The sequence below is a fragment of the Xenopus laevis genome, chromosome 2L, assembly GCF_017654675.1.
Source record: "Xenopus laevis strain J_2021 chromosome 2L, Xenopus_laevis_v10.1, whole genome shotgun sequence".
Classification (NCBI taxonomy): domain Eukaryota; kingdom Metazoa; phylum Chordata; class Amphibia; order Anura; family Pipidae; genus Xenopus; species Xenopus laevis.
In genome coordinates this window covers 77,487,085-77,507,695 of record NC_054373.1, presented here as the reverse complement: position 1 = coordinate 77,507,695, position 20,611 = coordinate 77,487,085, and the positions used below count along the sequence as shown (strand labels likewise).

Below are 20,611 nucleotides of genomic sequence, written 5' to 3'. Positions count from 1 at the left end.
ATCCTTTAAATCTTTTCTTTAATGCACAATTTATTACCTGTTTTATGAGATCTTGAACTAAAATGTTGCAAGACAGAATTTCAGATTCACAGAGCCACTTGTAAAATATTGTGGTTTATTAACAATTTCTAAATTTGATTTTGGGGAAAAAATGAAGAGGAGAGATTCTGGCAAAGCTATAAACTTCTATTAATTCTACATTCAATATCAAATTAGCTGTCACTCTTACCTGCCTTGAACTGTGGATTACTCGCTGTCAGCTCTTGGAAAACTCTTTTTTTCTCTGTTGGATACTATGGTGAGTTTAACCCACTGTGGAGAAGCATTGAGGATTCACGCTAAAACGTCCCATGTTGCAGGATTAAGGCACTGCCAAAGGACTGTGGTTTCATCAGACATCATTGCAGCCACCTCTAGGATGCATTTTGCTTATATTTTAATACTGCTGATTCTGACTCCAAGAGTTGACTCATCTTGGTGGTAAGTACTCACTTTTTATGCAAACTGGTTTTCAAATGGTATTTCTAACGTTGTGCTGATTATATCATGATATCCTATAAAAAACTGGGGGGGGGGGGTGAGTTCACTCTCCCCTGCAAATATTTTTTCCTTTTTATGGTGTTGTGAATGCAAGGAAGTAATTGATCATTATAAAAAAAAGATGTGGGACCTTGGCAAAACCAAAAAACACAGACACACAACACAAGCAATTTTCTGATAGACTTTATACCCTCTGCTCCAGTTAAAAAGGAACGAATCACAGGTGTACAAAGAAATACAGATTCAGTTATGCTTTGTGTGCAACAATATCATGATGTGTCGTTGTTCAGCAGGGCAGCTGTTTATTTTAAAGCTGATATACTGGAATTCTTTAACAGTGTGTGAACTGGAATAAGGTATTCAAGTCATGCTGCAAAGGAGTTAAACTGATACACTGCAATTTGTATACCGAACCCATTGATCTGCAGGCAAGATAAAAGCAACACAATCAGAATGACCCTAAGGGCTTAGCAAATTCCTTAAGTCCAGACATTAAAATATTCATTGCAACATTCTGTACATAGCTGATTCTCATGGGCATTTCTGCAAGAGCGAAGGTGTGAGAAGTGAGCCATTGAAATCCATTTAAAAAAAAAAACAAAAAGAAAACTTTTGCTCTTGTGCATAGATGATTAAACCGTGTCTTTATGTTTTTGTACTTTCTTTATACATGCAGAGGTGAATTGTATCTGTTTTCACTTTATGCTAAGGTTTGTACTTTTTAATGCAATCCTGAGGCGCAATTATTGCATCATAATGGACTTATGAAATAATCCATAACATACAGTATATGCATTGTGATATGTTACCCAGTAAGCATTATTTTTATATGATTTTTTTTAATGTTCATTTAATCAAGTGTTCTGTCAGCTGACATGGTTTTCTTGCTGAAAATCAGAAAGGCATAAAAAGCTCAGCAGAAAATGAAAAGTCAAAAGAACAAAAATCTGATGACTTTAGTTTGTCACAAAAAGGAAGCTCTAAATTCAGACAGTCACACTTTGGCAGAAAACAAACAGACCACAGTGTATGTATTTGTAATAGAAGCCATTAAAAGAACAAGTATAAATTACAGATGTTCCACTTATATCTAGACTGTTTAACTGAACAAACAAAGCTACTTAGAATAATGGAAACCAGTGATGTCACAAAAGACATTTTGCAAAACAATAAATTGAAGTTTGTTTATTGAATACTGTGGTAAATACATAACAGAAAGGCTAGTTACCTCATTTAACACAAAGCACATAGCACAATGTTTTTATTCAGCATTTTGGAGTTTATTTATTCGAAGTAATCATCATTTTTTTTAAAAATGATTCTGTATTTATTAAATGCAATTATTAGAGGAAAAATGGGAATTCTGACAGAAGACTATTATGTAATAATGTGGTTTCATAAGCGCAGTTTGCCTAATATTTGAAAATACTGGTTATTACCACGCTCATAACTTTTGGTGTTAGTGCATGTGTTTTGGGTACTATTATAATGGTCTATTTCTATCCTACCAGATAATCACACGCATAAATAGAGTGCTTGATACTACAGTACTGTACCAGTAGCAAAACAGTTAAAGGTTTAAAAGCAGAATTATAAATGAAGAGCAAGATGGAAGATGTTCAGCAAGTATAAAGAGATAATCTATTAAACATCTCTTCAACTTGAGCCAGGGCAAAGCTGTACAGAGGCTCATTTTCCATCTTTGACAGTTTAAAAAAAAAAAGAAACATAATGGTAACATTTTAAATAAATATGTATATATTTGTGTACTCAAGATAAACAGTTTACATTTTAGATTTTTCAAGCCTTTTTAGGATTGTGTGTATGTTTATTATACTGTAGGTGAACAATGCACATATTTTTCACAATGACTAGCAGATATAATACTAGTTGGGACTGCTAAGTCAAAATGCATTTACAGAACCCACCCTGCTCTATACACAGAGATTCTATATGGGAAGCTACATTCTATTGTTATGGTGAACATATTGTATGTACAGTACATCTCTCTATATATTTTACTTGTTTCCCACCTTATAGTAGTCCTCTCTACAGTTCCCATATGCCATTCTCATTGTTTGTCTATACATGAGGTACATACTATTTGCAATATACATACCTTTAATTCATTCAACATCAAGGGGGTTATTTACTAAACTCCTGTTGGGCTTTTTGCGGCAAGACTCTGAATTGTTTTTTTTAAACTCAAATATTTCAAGATTTATTAAACACTGATGCATCAGAAAGCCCGAATCCGAAAATCCTCCTCTCAGACCTGCCAAGGTTGTGTATAAGTCAATGGCAGAGGTCCCTATCCTATTTTGAATTTTCTGTAGTCTGCGCTGAAATTTGCCTGAAAATCCAACTTTTTGGGCAAAAATCTAAAAAAATCGGGCTTTTTATCAAGTTTTTACCCGAACCGATTAAATTGAGCTTTATTAATAATAAAGGTCAAATCGGGTATTAGAGTTTGGTTGTGGTTTTTTAATTTAAAAAAATTGATTAAAATGATTTTTAGTAAATAACCCTTGTAATGTGTGCTAATATCGGACTTTCCTTTATATATGATTTCTCTTTTTCTCATTGCTTTAATGCCCTCAATAAGTGATGCATACTGTTTTCATACATTCGCTTTCCACATTACGTCACACAGGCAGCTCTCATATCTTTCATACTCTTCACATGTGACAAATGCTATTTGATTACCATTAAATTATCAGCATATGATCATTTGCTCTACATATTTAGTTCCCTCTCTTAAAGTAATTTAACATTTATTCTACAATGATATATGCTTCTGATATTTTATACATCATCTGCTAATTGTATACCTTTAAGTGTAAATAGTAATTAATGCTCATATTCTGTTACCTTTAATCTTTGTACACATTTAATACCTGTTGTTTTTATATCTTAAGCCCCTCTACTGTTCTTGAACCATTAATCGTCTCAGCATGCAGCACATACAGTTTTGTTACCTTTACATTTGGTACATGTTATGATATCCACCTAAAGCCATATGTTGTAGTTGTCTGTCTATACAGTCTTTTTAAGTATGCCTTGGGCAGTACAGTATAGGACTATGCAACAAAGATAAAAGAAGACAGCCAGCAGATATGGCCAATTGTTTTTTTTGTTTTTTAAATGTCCTCAAAATATTTTGTTCAGCTCATCAGCATCCATGCAGTGTTCTATGTTCTTGGTTACTCTCAGGTGTGCTGAGTTAGGTCAGTTGTAAGTCTGTGCACCCCATTGCTGTTTGCTGTTTGCTTGGTGCTGGAGTCAAGGAAAAAGCCACTCCAGTGAGAGTTTTGTTTTACATTTGCTTATTATTTAACGCAAACAACACTTTTATGTATCTCTGACAAAACCGCAGTCTATATTTAGTTTGTTTCTTTATCCTGTGTTTCTTTGCTATACTGTACATAATAGAAACTGATATAAAGTATTAGTAGATCGTATAATCCTAAGTAAGGTCAAAGCAAAATAGCACATATTTCCATTTACATAAAGGAAAAGATTATTTCTGGCACAACTGAAAACAACTAAGGGCCTCTTGCACTTTTCATGCAATGTATGTAAGCTTAATATTGATAGAGCCAAGGATCCATTTTTAGCTTTTGTACTTGTGTTTAAAGAGGGATCTCCTTTTTTAAGATTTTTTATTCTGTAACGGATAGAAAGTGTGTTTTACAGTGAGAGCTGTAAAGATATGGAATTCTCTTCCTGAATTAGTCGTACAGGCTGATACATTAGATAGCTTTAAGAAAGGGCTGGGTGGCTTTTTAGCAAGCGAGGGAATACAGGGTTATGGAATAAAACTCAAGTTGATCTAGGGACTAGTCAGATTGCCATTTTGGAGTCAAATTGGAGAGGCTTCAGATGGGGGTTTTGCCTTCTTCTGGATCAACTAGCAGTTAGGCAGGCTAAAATAATTGAAAGGTTGAATTTGATGGGTGTGTCTTTTTTCAACCTAACTTACTGTGTTACTATGTTAATTCTACCTCTGTGGGAAATCCCCTGGAAAGTATAACCTTTGTTCTGTGGAAGGAATTTGTTCGTATTGGCTATGGGGTATTACAGGTATTCTATAAAAGGAAACAAAATCAAATTGTTCTGTGTCTTTAGATTTAACCTTGTGGATGGGGTGGAAATGTTGAAAGCAGAAGGCCTCAGTTAGAACTGGATGCCAGAGGCCTTAGTAAGAAGAACCCTGAGACCTTATGTTAGACCAGACATTAGTGGAATTTGGAGAAAGAACCTTGACTTGTAAATGATAGGGCAGCAACTGTCATTATCTCATGTGAGATAATCAGGGTACCAAGTGCAACAGTGTGGGCCCAACTAAAGGGACTTAGGCCAGGGTACTGTGTGAGATCCCTTGAAGGCAGACTAAGAGATTCTGTTATGTTGGGGGCTGATACAAGATTTGTAGAACTTCTTTGGGAACCTAATTATTTTAAACAATTGTCCAGTCGGATGTGGGCTGTATAATTAAGGAGATCAAAGAAACTAAGCAAAAATAAGAAGCTACAATTACTAAATTAACATCTAACTTTTAAGCAGTGATTCTTCCCGTGGTATAAGATAAAAATGGGCAGCATATGTTGGCAGAGAAAGCTGTCCCTCACTTCAAATAAAACATTTTAGCCTAAGGAAAAATAAATGCATAGGTATTTTGTAAATATATTTAAAATGGAAAAATGTAGATGACTAGGTAAAGTATTCATTATTCTCATAAATATTAGTAAGACAGCCCCATGTCAAAAAAGCCTTAAAATAACACTGGTAATCTAAGTATCTAATTTACAAGGACCAAACATAGAGTAGCTTCAATGTTCCTGTTTGCCCAGTTTTGGCTGAAAATAACAGAAAACATATATTTTTGACGATAAAAAAAGAGGCAAAAAGTGTGTTCAACAAAAGCCCTAATCATTGAACTCAGCCTGAATAGGGTGGAAACTGCAACTTTAAGTTCATATACTTGTTTTTATAGATATAAATCCTCATACACTGTGTATCTGCTTATGTAAAATATTTTGTATATTCCATGCAACTCACAGAGGCACATCTTAATGACAGATTCAACCCATTCTTTCTATATAGACTGTCATTCAGCCACATATTGATTACAGAGGGAGAATTAAACAACTATAGTGTTCTGGCCAGCCAGACAGAGAGATAACATTCATTAAGATATAATGAAAATGGGAGTAAACCTATTAAATCCCTTGCTGCTTGTGGGAAAAGTTGATTTGTATTTATTAGGCTAATTGGTAGTTAATGGTAAACCAAATGGTGAGCTCATTTATAATTCCCCATGCAGCATGCAAAGTGAGTTTGCCAGCGTATATAGGCCAATCAATGCCCTGCATGCAATACGTTTTCCAGCATGTAGGACAAGCAATGCCCTGGATGCAATAAGTTGGCCAGCGTGTAGGCCAACCAGTGCTCCTTGTATAGAAACAAGGAGATGGAAAAAGCTGCACACTCTTGGCATACAATCCACAACATTATTCATTCATTAGAAACAAGACCAAACATGTCAGCAAATGGCATAACGTCCTTAATCATACTCTTGATTAATGAGGATTAATTCTAGTTCTCCAAGCATGTTCCAGTATTGAATTGCTCCCATAGTAACTAACATGGCAGACTTAAAGAGTTTCTTTTCATTGATATAGATTTAGCTCTTTGGCTCTTACCTCTTCTTTATGATAAAATACCTTGGGATGGAGTGTCTGTCCATGAGTTGAAATAATCAAATAATTGAGTGTCTTCGTCTGATTCTTTATTCCAAGTGTGGGGTTTTAAAGGAGAGGTATACTCCCAGGGCATTGCTAACATACTGTAAGTTTAATGAGCAGGGGTTGTACTGAGAATTCATTTTGCATACTTTTTTCTTGTTTAAAGGGGGTTTAGTGATTAAATTAATAGGTAAAATGTATGTCTGACACCTTTTAGTGAGGTCCTCAACCTCATGTAAGTAATAGCTTTGCCCTTGGATATGATTTCACATACCCATACTCTATTATGGATTCAAATTGCAAATGAAATGACTGGAGAATGCACACTTGTGCATGAAGTCTGTGTTGCCCCCACTAATACAATGAGATGACAACATTACTGATGTAAAAGGCCAAAAGTGAATGATGACCCCCTCTAATAAGAGGAATGAATTGAATGTCTGAATAGCAGAAGCAGCAGAGTGATTACAAAAGTATTTGCTGAAGGATAGGGATGGATAATTTCCAATAGATGCTAGTGATATAAAGTTTTTGATTATTGAGATTTATTATCTTGCAACTTGTTTTATAAAGGCAAAACTCTTTCAACTGGCAATGCATGGGGGCAGATTTATCAAGGGTCGAAGTAACATAGTAACATAGTAACATAGTAAGTAAGGTTGAAAAAAGACACATGTCCATCGAGTTCAACCTTTTTTTTGTGAAATCGAGGTTAAAAAATTCGAAATTCGAAGTAATTTTTTGGATACTTCGACCATCGAATAGAATACTATGACTTCGAATTTACCTCAACTTCGATTTGAAGTAAAAATCGTTCGACTATTCGACCATTCGATAATCAAAGTACTGTCTCTTTAAAAAAACTTTGACTTCAATACTTTGCCAACTTAAACCTGCCGAATTGCTGTTTAGCCTATGGGAGACCTCCTGTGTGTTTTGCTAAGTTTTTTTAAGACAAAGGATTTTTTCGGAAAATCGTACGATTCGAAGTACAATCGGAGTACGATCATACGATCGGAATACGATCTTACGATGTATAAAATCCTCCGACTTCGAATGTCGGAGGATTCTATTCGATGGTCGAATTACGAAGTTTTTTCTACTTCGAAATTCGACCCTCAATAAATCTGCCCCATGGTGTATTTCTATGCAATTTTTACCCAACTTTATAAACATATCCCTACTGTTAACATATATTGAGAAAACATGCTGGAAATGGGGGTGGTTGAGAATATTTTGTCATTAAAGAAATTTACAGATGGCTTAGAGTCAGGAATGTCAAGTTAAGCTGATGTAATACATAATATTTTACATGCACATTTACAGTGTCTATAACTACAGTATATACAGTACACGGAAACCTAAATCTTCCATTTATTTTACTGGTTTAGTTAACATCTATTATATAATATGCTCTAGTTTTGGAGGATGAACATTTAAAAATGCTTAGCACCACTAACACCAGGCTACCACATCATTAAACTAATTTAAGACATCATTTAGTATGTCATTCAATGGCTAATTCTAAGCAAATTTTCAAATGGCCTTCATTTTTTATTTCTTTCATTTTTTTCATGTTGCTATGGCAATTTTTACCTTAGGAACCAGATTGCTGAGATTGTAAACTGGTGAGCTGCTGAATAAAAACCTAAATATCACAAAAAATGAAAACCAATTGCAAATGGTGGCAGAATATTATCTCTACATCATCCTAAAAGTTAATGTAAAGGCAGAACGGCAGATGGAAACCTGTGAAAGTAACATGGTCTGCTTCTCTTCAAAAGAGTTTTTTCCCAGGATCCCAGTTGATAGCCCTTGGTCAACTATAAAGCTGATAGTGTGGGTCACATTATGTTTCAAGGTATTTTTGTAAACAGCTGATTTTTTTGCAAAACCTACAATACTTGACTTTATAACGAAGTTTTTTGCTTTTTATTTTGATGACAGTATCCCTAGTCTCATACACTGGGGTACATTAGATGTCTTCCACTATAAATACTAATCTATCCAGTGTGAAACACTGACTTTGCCTTGCCCCCAGCTCAGCTGTGTTCTTCAGAGATAGCAGCCAGTGTTCCCCAAAAGCAGCCATTCCAGAAACAGCTGTTGCAGCCTATAGACAACTTGAACTGTCGCAATGTCATGCCCTATTTTTATCTTATGAGATACCGTAGATTACTCAGCTCAAATCTATTTTATTGTTTTCCTTGTGCATCAGTTTTGATTACTGGCATCCAACTCAGCTGACTTTATTCATTGGAACAAGCACACATTGCCCACCCAGGTAGTTCTGGGAAGTTATTTACTGGATAGCTCTGGACATCTCTTAGGCCACCAAGAGGGAAGACCAAATCAATATCCTGTGCCGTTGAACAAGAGGAATGAATGTGTAAACATGGCAGATATTAGATTATTCTATGTATAACAACAATGATCATATGATTTCCATTTGTATATATTTCCTATACTCCCCCTATATCACCTGTATCTGCATTACAATAATATAGGGCTCTCACTTTATTCAGATCAAATGCATGCATTCTGCATGATTCATTTTCAAAGGGATATACACCTTAATATGACATTTTGCCTAAAATGTAATTGTTAGCAACTTTTCAATATACATTCATCAAACATGTTCAGTGCGTGTTGTTGCAATTAGTATAGCAAGTATTATTTGTCCGTCCCTTTTTGAACTCCTACAGTGACTCTAACAATGTAGCTGAGATCAATTCTTCTCCACCCCAGACTACAGCTTACACAATTAATAGCATGCGTTTTCAAAGGTCTGTTAAAGGAACAGTAACATCAAAAATGAAAGTGTTTTAAAGTAATGAAAATATAATACAGTGTTGGCCTGCACTTTTAAAACTGCTGTGTTTGCTTCAAAAATACTACTTTTGTTTATATAAATAAGCTGCTGTGTAGCAATGGGGGCAGCCATTCAAAAGAGAAAAGGCTCAGGTTATACAGTAGATAAGCTCTGTAGAGCATAATGGTGTTATCTGTTATCCACTATTTAACCTGTGCCATATAGCCTTTTTGCAATTTCTGCCGTTACTACAGAGCAGCTTGTTTATAGTAGTGTTTCTGAAGCAAAAAAATCAAAAAGATCTGTTTTAATAGTCCAGGGCAACAGTACATGATCAAAGTTAGAACTAGCAGTGGAGAGATAAGGTTTTCACTAGCAAAAATTAAGACAATGTTAGAAATAGAAAACTTGATCCAAACTATAGATATAATTAATCCTTGCTGGAAACAAAACCAGCCTTGGATACATTTAATGTTTACACAATTTTCTAGTAAACTTAAGGTATGATGATCCAAATTATGGATCTGTTATCCAGAAAATCCCAGGTCCATAGCATTCTGGATAACAGGTCCCGTACCTGTAATGTAATAGATATGTTCCATTTTTCAAAAAACCCATACTAAATAAAAAGCAGGCAGCAGTTACAGACCAGCTGTCTCATGGAAAACAATAGTTGCTATGGGTTATTGGACCTGGAACAAAGTCTGGATAATAAGGACCGTGAAATACAGCACAAGCCAAAATGCCCCAAATTGCCTCCTGTCCCATCCAACACAGTTAAAAGTCAATCACCTGAAAGTGTAAGCACTGGCACTTGCTAACCAATTGCTACCTGAAAGTATTTTAGTGCATCATTTCTGGTTGAAAAACACCAGAGCGCCAAAAGTTTATAGCCACCTGAAATCCACACATGCTCTGTATTCTTTAGGAGTCAAAAGATATGCGCACACTGGAATTTTATGAAAAAGTTAAAAATACTTAACTTTATTCATCTCATCAAAAACAGACCGACCTTGATAAAGGTCTTAAATGGAGATCAAAAAGCTAGAAGGAGAACAAAACATTGGCTTTTTTTTAATGAGATAAATAAAATGATTTTTAACCTCTTCATGTAATCCTAATGTGCACCTATCTTTTGACTAATATATAGTGAATAAAGTATATATTTAAAGCAGGAGAAAGTCTTGCACTCACAGGGCTTAAAAATCAATTAAAGGATTTTATTTCACAGAGGGAAGACCTGACGTTTAGGTCAGCAATCAGACCTTTTTCAAAGTGAAAGCGAAGTGAAATAAAAACCTATTGATTAAAAACCTAATTGATTTTTAAGCCCTGTGAGTGCGAGACTTTCTCCTGCTTTACATTTTTGGTTTTGGTTTTTGCACCCAGGCATCGTTAATGTTTAGACGAGAGTGCTGGTATTCCTTTGGCATATATATATATATTTTATCCATGTCTAGTTTTATATGCTGGCATGGGTGAAACTATTTCCTTTTGACTGTCTATTAACTTTCATGCTTAACCATTCCTGTTTTGCCATATGGTAGGGTTACTAAATATGGCACAGATTTATGGTTACAGCAATAGGTAATCAAAACGCAACAAATGACTAGCTGCCTATAAATATTGCACATATACACAAATAACATTTAGCTGTCTACTCCAGAAATCTAAATCAAGTTCTATTGATTCTTATGGTGGCAGCTAGTGATGGGCGAATTCACGAAACTGCGCCGGCGTCTCATTTTTGACGCCGGCGTCTGTTTTTTGACGCCGGCGCCCGTTTTCCGACACTGACGCCCGTTTTTGATGCCAACGCCCATTTTTAACGCCGGCGTCCATTTTCGCGCCTGGCGAATAAATTCGCCCATCTCTAGTGGCAGCCACTGCCATGAGAGTTTGCCATATACAAACTATGAAATCGAATATATTACCTGCTACAAGTAGTCAACTACAAGTTGCTCATGCACACACATAGATATTTCAACTTGCTGGTCAATGATCTAATGGATTTTATGCAGTACAGGATTAAGTCAACCTTCTTAAAGTTTAAGAGGGATGATCTAGAAAACAAAGTTATATTGAACAGCTGAAATCTCTTTCTGCTGTTTGGAGTCCCACCCATGCCAGTCAACCAGGCACATATGTAATTTATGTCCAGGACAACAATGTACAAAATGGCACAATCCACCAATAGGTTCAGAATACACCCAGTCCCATTCAGACATTCTTTCTGTGTGAGCATTGATGGGCACCCCTTAGAGACTTGAGGGGGGGCCACATGGGTCATATCTGTTGCTTTTGAATCTGAGCTAAATGCTGAGGATCAATTGCAAACTCACTGAACAGTTATGTACCATGTGGCCCCCCTTCAAGTCGCTGACTAGCTCAGAGTTATAGAGCTGAAAAGCAGGAAGTGGTGTTCTGACTATTCTGTTAGACATCCAGTCACTCCAGCCTTTTGGCTAATTAACTATATTAGAAATGTGTTTTTTACACTGAACTGTTCCGTTAATTCCTTTGTACATGTTATAAACCTATAGAACATGTATGAAACTATATAATTTTCAGGTCAATCTTTTTGGCCCTCCTTTATTAGACAGGTAAAATAAATACATACAGTACATACATACTGTAGATGCCAATAGTTCTTGATTTTGTTAGTACTTTCATAAATTATGAAACATATCTGACAGTATGATTTCTTCAGAGCATGCATTTCATAACATGGTCACTCTTACTATAAAAACCCATTATTTACATCTGAAAATACAAGTCTCCTTTTCGACTTACTGAGGAAAGCTAAATTTGGTGCTGTGGTTTCCTGGGGTTTGCAAATTAATCAAGAATGTTCCGATACCTTTCCAGATAAAATAGGAAATGTTAAAGAATGTCTATAATAGGGTCGAGGTCCTACTTCCTAAGGAATGTTTAGGTATACTGAAACAAATGAGGCCCAGAGTTCACTTCCACATAATGTTCTTTTTAAATATTTAGGCAAAGATGAAGAGATTGAGAACTGAAGAACATTATGAGCTCTGTTTCTGAGAGTCTATCTAGTCCTTGGAGGGCCTCAAGTCAACGACGGGGCACTTGTAGGTCTCAAGTTATGGACGGCCCAAAAGAGACAGCTTTTTAAGTAAATTTATTCCTAAATAGATTTTTGCATTATCATTATTGGAGCCTAAGCCAGTCTAAACCATTAAATTTATAATCCTTATAGCACAAGAAACATTCTATCTGATCATTGATTTAGTGCAACAAAAGAGACCCGGATTATTAAAGGCGCATAACACAGCGAATTATAGTTTGAGAAATGGGTAAAGATTGCATAAAGGAATATAAATATGATGTATAACACAGTCAAAATAAGGAAATTAAAGTATATGAAAAATGAGGATGTATACAAGAACGGAAAGATTGTTTGGTTAATGAATTCCTCCAAATGAGTCATTATCTAATGATATTTGAAGCAGTTTCCCAATTTGCATTCCAGCACAAAGCTATTCCTACGTACACATTCCCTAATGAGTCATTGGGGAACATTTTTCCAGATACTATCTCTTATGACTTTAAAAGGACACTAAAGTCACTAAAGGTTTTTTCCTTATTTTTTTTGTTCCTGAGTAGGTTGATGTACAGATTTCTAAACACACTATCCCAGGTATTCTATCTGTTATTTAGAATACTTGGAACCAATGTTTTCCAGATACACAGTCTTGCTGTATTATGAAGCATGCATTTCACACTGAATGATATTTTTATTAGTAAATATGTAATTTTCAGAGTGTATAATCAGTTTTATGCTTGAAATAATGTTCCTACGGCTTTGAGATTCGGCTGTTGTTTCATGCCTGCTGGTCCATTCTGCAGCTGCCATAATGTGTATGGTAATGTATATATGTTCTTATTATTTATTTAATAGAGATGTAGCATTATTTTTCCTCAAGTCCACACGGCCTCAAAGGCCCAGGCCTAGGGTGGCAGGAATTCAGGGGTGGCATGCCACCCAGCTGCATCTAAAAATTTAGGAGCCCCTAAAAAATCTCCAGTGACTCTGGCCCTGTAGGAAATGCTAATTAGCATCTTGCGCATATGTACACACATGCAAACTTGTAGGAAAGGGGGAGGCAGGGTACAGGGATTGTCTGGCCTATATATATATATATATATATATATATATATATATATATATATATATATATATATATATATATATATATATATATATATATATATATATATATATATATTCACAATTTGTCTAAACAAGTTGTCTAAACTTCAATGGTGAACTCTGTCACAGAAAAGGAGGATTCTATAGAGAATTGTATCCACAGCATTTATACAAGTTGATATTCAAGTTTTTTTCAGGGATTTTTTATATAGTTGAAATTTGTGTGTTAAAAACATAGTGATTTAAGGCTGAAATATTCACTTTACACTGCACTTGTAAAAAAAAAGACCTCCGACTTTCAAAACTGGTAGAGAGAGAGAGAGAGAGAGAGAGAGAGAGAGAGAGAGAGAGAGAGAGAGAGAGAGAGAGAATAATGTACCCACTATTTTAAGGGGGTACTTTATTTATTATACACAAGTTTTAGTCATGTAACTAGCCTGCATAAATCCATATTGTTGGCAATTGTTGGCAAAACAATCACATTCTGTATTATCTAATTTTCCAATGCTTTTTAATATCGCCAAATTTACAGGCAGGAGCCCATTATCTCCATTATAACAATGACAGTCATCGTTGTTTTTAGCAGTCTCCTTTCAGCTGGTTTAAAGTGCTTATTACAGTTGTCTTCTTCCTATTTTCCAATATCTTTCAACCTCATACTGATATAATAATACAAATTCATAATCCTTTGGAAAAAAATACCTATAAAAAAGGCAAAAAAAGACCCAAAGTTGTTCCATGTAACTGATGTGTGCAGAAATCTGATCAAATACTGAAATCTGTGTGCACTACACAATTTGCTGTGTGTACTGATGCTAGCTGTGTGTACACCTAAATATTTGAATGAACACTTTGGGGCACATTTACTTAGTTCGAGTGAAGTAATAGAATAAAAAAAAGTTCGAATTACGAATGATTTTTTTGGCTACTTCGACCATCGAATTGGCTACTTCGACCTCCGACTACGACTTTGAATCGAACGATTCGAACTAAAAATCGCTCGACTATTCGACCATTCGATAATCTAAGTACTGTCTCTTTAAAAAAAACTTCGACCCCCTACTTCGCCATCTAAAACCTACCGAACCTCAATGTTAGCCTATGGGAAAGGTCCCGATAGGCTTTGTTTGGTCGAAGAAAAATTTAACTGCGGCAGTCGAATATTGAGGGTTAAATAACCCTCGATATTCGATCCTATGTAAATCTGCCCCTTTGTGTCCTCGCTACCTTGACCACTCATTTCTGTTAATATTTGGTAAGCTTTTAACGTACATCTACTGTATGGTAGGTACAGCCCCGATTCAGACAATAAGAAACAATGCTAAGCCAGTAGGTAGATTGACTATACTTACATAGGATCTCAAAGAATGATACAGTAGATGATACAAATTTGACTAATTTTAAAATAAAAAATAAATGCTTGTAAGTGATGCAGGCCACTTCCTTTAGAGCCAATTGTACAAAAAAGGTCTACAATAACTTTTAACTTAAGGCTATTAACAATATTTGTAGGGAAACTGTGAATAGAGGTGTATTTTGTAGAACTGTAAATCATGACATGTTATTATGGTTGCAAAGCCAGAAATAACTAATTATGGTCTTAAAATAAATAAGTAATAGTCAGGTTATGTAACCTGGTTTCCAAACATCAGTTTTGCAGTCAGGCCACATAGATGGGGAAATGTAATAAAAGTCGGTAAGGGAAAAACTGTTCGCAATGCGAAAAGTTATGACTTTGTGTGATCAAATTTTCCTTTGCAAACCCAGAAACTATTTTGTGGCCTTTTCCAACAGTGGAAGATGGTTTGCAAAAATGCTCAGTGAATGTAATAGAACTTCTTACTGAAAATGTTATGTTTGCTCCCAAAGATTACAATATAGTCAAGCACTTCTTTAAAGTGCCCAATTAAAATTTGCAATGCAATAACAGTTTAAGGATGAAAAATACATTGCGAAAAATTTATATAAAAAAAATAATTCTATTCTTATTGATGCAAACTATCGACTTTTATTACATTCCCTCCTATACTGTTTTATGGTCATGTCTAAATAATGCACAGTGTAAATGAAGAATGAATACACAAATGCAGCACTAGCTGATGAAAATTTTAAGATGCCCAGCACAAACAATTCAGATCAATCACTTTTTGTCACTCTCAATCCATGTCACTTTATTTGAAAAGTATATATGTATGAGGGTTTTGCAAACACAATGCGTAATCACACATGGGCAGATTTAGGCTGTAAACTAAGCCAAATCATAAGTTGATTTGGATATCATGTTCATAGGCTTTCATGTCTGAAGATTGGAGATCCTCATTTGAGGTTGATCTTACTGTATTGGGCTGTGGATGGAGTCCTTGGTCATTGGTCTACAAAGGATCGGATCAGTCTGTTTTAGACACTACTTTGGCACAAATGATTAGTTGATGCTATATAACAATATATTTTGTTGTCAACTGAGCTACATGAAAGCCTATTAATCTCCATTTGTGAATATATTTAAATAGCACATAATAGTAGAAACAATAGCTTGCATACATCTATATAACATACCCAGTTAACAAGTATTTGTACAATATTTGAGTTTTTTCGTATTAGATGATTTTGCATTTAGAATTTTTAAACATGAAACTATTTTTTTAAAGTCTTCTCAAGCAACATTACAAAGTGCAGAACCAACAATTCTCACTTCCTTATCAAACTCCCCAATTTCACCATTTAAAGCGTTATTCTACTTTTACATAAATCTGGCAGCAAGAGTGCTCAAAAGAGTCAAAATGTAGTAATGAAAAGTGTTCCAAGAAAGGAGAATGTTTGAGGGATACTTTTGTAGTAGCAAGGGAATTTCATATATGAGTGGGAGTACTAACTTAAAAATGCCTCTCTATGGAGTATATCATACCAACGTTTTGATGTTCTTTCACGCCTTCATCGGGGCACATCTTCTTGGAGCCTTTCCCTATCCAGGATTATAAAGTGTCGTGTTCTTAGTGCATTGACGTCACTAGACTAGTGGCTTTAGCTGAAAATCCCTTTTGACGCCGGGGGGGAATTTTGGAAGTGACTAGCAAGCTGATACAAAATGCCCTTTACATATTCTCTGAACTTAAGGGTGCTGAAATGTTCCTATGCAAAAGTAAGCCCATTGAATAGATTGCAAAAAAATGTACTTGAATAATTGTTTAAGAATGGATAATTGCACCCTTTCACTAGTTACATCCAAGATCGCAGAGGGATGCAGATATAACTATATAAGGAATACTTAATTCATATACTGTACAGTAACAGCAATAACATAAAAATATGTAATTGTTATACTACCACTTGAGTTTTATCCCATCATCTTTATCTAATACGACTTCTTATAGAATTTATTTGACAGTGTTTTAAACAAGCATTTATGGTTTGTTTTACAGCATCCATTTGTGTATAAGAAAGTATCTTAGGACATGAACATTGAAATATACCAGAATATACATTGTGTTTTTCAGTACAATTTGTAGAGTTCTATTAAACTCTGTATCTGATTACCAGGGGCAATATGATGGAAAACAAAACAAGTCCGGTAATTCTGAACACAAAATATTGGTTGTATTTGGACCAACATAACTTTTCTGAAATGTGAGATACTGACCTCAGAGAATATCAACATAAAATTTATTGTTTAATTGTATTTTTGGTGCATTCATTTGTAAGATTAAAAAGATCAAATATATATTCCCAAGCCCTTAACTAGTCCCATGTATTTTATCTCATAGTGTTAAAGTATTAAAAGGTGGAAAGAACAAGGATTTAAATAAAAGAGGTAGAGAGTTTTTTCTTCTTTTTTTGTTTAAAGAGTGAATGTGACTATTGTTATTGCTAAATATAGGCCAAAGCAACAAAGTGAAGCAGGCAAATGTATTTTTGAGAAAGAGGCAATACTTAAATAGACAATAGACAGCCAGTGTTGAAAAGCAAAACAGGTTTTTAAAGGTTACAAAGCAAAATTCATCCTGGTCAGAGAAACCCAGTCCCAACCAGTCAAACAATAACTTTCATCATTCTAACTGCAATAGACAGGTCAAACCTAACTATTGACTGGTTGCTATAAGGTTACTGGTCTAAAGCTAATTTTGCACTTGTACTACACTAACTACAAACTTCAAATGACTTTTCTTCCTAAGCAAAACAAAGGTGCTCCCGTGTATTAGGGTTGCTTTGTTAAAAGCAATACTGACAGCCAGCTTTCAAAAAAAAAAGTAAAACATGATGCAGTAGTACCAATCCCAGTATCCAAAGTCCAGGAGTGGAGCTTTGTTTTGCTTCAGAGTTGTACTTCAGAGCTGTACTTCAGAGCATCAGCAGCCCTAATATAGCTTTGAGTTGCAGAGTAGATTGATTCTACCAGTATACAATGCCTGTTTGGTGTCAGGTGTGGCCAGGATATGTTATCAAGTATATATGGAAAGAAATGTAATTCATTATATATTATCAGTAATCCTAGATATGGAGTCCTGTATTCCCCTTGTCATTTGAGATAGTAGCATGGGGGTCAATTTATCATATAGGCACTCGAGAGCAGCCTCCTAAAACTACTGCTCTAGCCATTCTACCAACGTTTTAGGCCTCTTGTGCTTTAGCACAAGAGGCCTAAAACGTTGGTAGAATGGCTAGAGCAGTAGTTTTAGGAGGCTGCTCTCGAGTGCCTATATGATAAATTGATTTTTTTTCTCGAAAAAAAACCCAGCACATCACCCGTTATCCAGAAAGTTTTGGATTACAGAAAGGCTGTCTCCCATAGACTCCATTTTATCCAAATAATCCAAATGTTGAACAATTATCTCCTTTTACTCTGTAATAATAAAACATTTTAAAAACAATAATTGACATCTACATGACAGTGTTTATCTTCTTTCGCTAGACAATATTAACTAAATCAGTTACTGTTAATTTATCAACACTAGGTAAATTTGAACCTGGGCAGGAAGCTATCAGTGATTGCTTTTTTACAGTCACCTGCAGGTAGAACAATGAAAGCAAACATTTAACTGGTTGCTATGGTATAACTCAAAATGATATCTCATTTGCGGATTATGAATCAGTTTTAAACCATTTCTAACCAATTAATTTCTTTATCTCAGTCAATGTCATTTGGCCAGGTTAGAAATCTTACACTGTATTCACAAAGCTCACAACATGTAGAGCTTCTATACATTCCAAAACCTATACAGGCTTGCACCTTTTCCTCCTCCTTGATGGGAAAAAATTCTCCTTGGTTTTATATTTTTTAAATGTTTTAGTATTCGTAAGGCATAATGCTATACAAAAATATCCCAGGTACGATACATACTGTAGATCCATACCTACTTAGATGTTCAGTTGTTAGTTGCAAAAACATGAATATATACTGTATATACAAAATGTGACACAAATTTTTTTTATAAAAATATCATCAGAAAAGTAGCCAGTATAGGAGATAAGGAGCCAGGCCTTTGGCTAACTATTTGTGGTAGATTATATTTAATTTCTTCAATTTGATCATTCTGTTGTAGCCTTTAAATGATACATTATTAATATAACACCATGATCTGGAATATTAGAATGTATATTCTTAAACTTTTTTTTTTTTCAACTGATGAAAGCACTCATCCATGTAAATTCGAATCATAGCTCAAACTCCGCTCTTCTGTAACACAGCTTGTACATATATGTTCACTGTTGTACAATAAGGTTTTTTTTTTCCAAAGGTGTGCAATACTTTTAGTACCAAAAAATTATTATAACCTTTTCAGATATAACATTAGTTATCATTTCAATGGTGTGTTGGTTAATTAAAACAGCTATGAGCAATGCCCTGTTTTGTCTCTTACTGACTAGATATTTACACCACACCACATTCTAACATACCTTGTGTGTTGAGGAGATATGTCTGGTGTTGTTGTATATGTATATTTATCAAGGCCAGAACTAGAAGTAGGCAGAAGAGGCACGTGTCTAGGATGCAAAGAGGGGGGATTGTACCCCTTCTGCCTGCCTTCCCCTAGTTACAGCCCTTCTGTCTGGGATCAGGTGGGTTAGTTACATGTCGCACTGATATATATTATTTATACAGTCATGGTTTTGATCACATCCCCATCATAATGCTTAGAGACAAATTGACTATAGGTAAGAGCAGCTCAGAATATTGAATATATTCCATAGACAGATATATTGGCCTATTTTGGCATCATGAAAAACACAACCTACATTAAGGTGGTGTGCATGATCATACTACAAATGTAAACATTAATACTTAGGGGCAGATTTATCAAAGGTCGAGGTGAATTTTCGAATTAAAAAAATTCAAATTTCGAGCTATTTTTTGTGTACTTCAACTAGGGAATTGTCTAAATTTGATTCGAATTTGAAAACACTTAGAAATGTATCATGTACTGTCTCTTTAAAAATTCGACTTTGACCATTTGCCATGTAAAACCTGCCGAATTGCTGTTTTAGCCTATGAGGGGACTTCCTAGAACCTATTTGGAGTCAATTGGTGGACTTTGAAAAATCAAATTGAATTGGATTAGATCGAATGCGATATTCCTTCGATTCGTACGATTCGGATTCGGCCAAATACGGACCCATTCGATCGAAAACTGACCTAGCCGGCCAAAAATATGCCCCTAACTGTTTTAATATAAAAAAATACCGAACCTGTATCCTGACTTGTATTTTCCTGGGTATATGCATACATGTTGGCAAAACACAGGTGGCATATGGGCAAGCAAGATTTAAATAGAAGTGCGCTTGGCAGATATAATGTACTGGCAATTGGCTTTTGAAAAGCTAACACTTTATTCTTTGACATTGTTTTGCCATTGATCGTAAGCCATCACTAAAGTGCAGGGCATACTAAAAGAATATTGTTTAATGGACTGGATAAATTGTTGCTAGCCTGACAGCAGTAGGACACAATGAGTAAATTAGTTACTCTTATAAATACACTTTTAGTCAAGGATTCCATGATTCAAGAGACATGCTAGATGTTAATTGTGTGCTGGATAGCGGCCAGTATTTAAACTTTTGCTGCACTTCAAGATCTGTTCCTGGGACTTTTGTGATGACAAGCTGCATCAGCAAAACAGAATTGTCTCTGTGTCATTAAATGTAACAGAAAGGTTTTAAGATACAATCTGCTTCCCTTAGGCATTAACAAAAGTACTATTGAAACCGCTTTGCCTGCTTGCGTTATATGTATAAAAATAAATTCTATTGTCATAGTATCCAAGAGATACACTGCAATATATATTTATGGTCCCTCACCTACTCAAAGGCTCTATAGACTTCTGTGTAATACATATCCATCTT

General features: G+C 35.1%; 1 protein-coding gene across 1 annotated transcript in view; it reads left to right on the top strand.

Annotated features, from left to right (window-relative positions):
- Positions 1-418: 418 nt before the first annotated feature.
- Positions 419-20,611, top strand: part of wnt2b.L (Wnt family member 2B L homeolog) — a 42,645-nt gene continuing 22,452 nt past the window's right edge. The window contains 1 exon segment of the mRNA NM_001085810.1: positions 419-480. Within this exon segment, the coding sequence (NP_001079279.1) occupies positions 419-480 (62 nt within the window).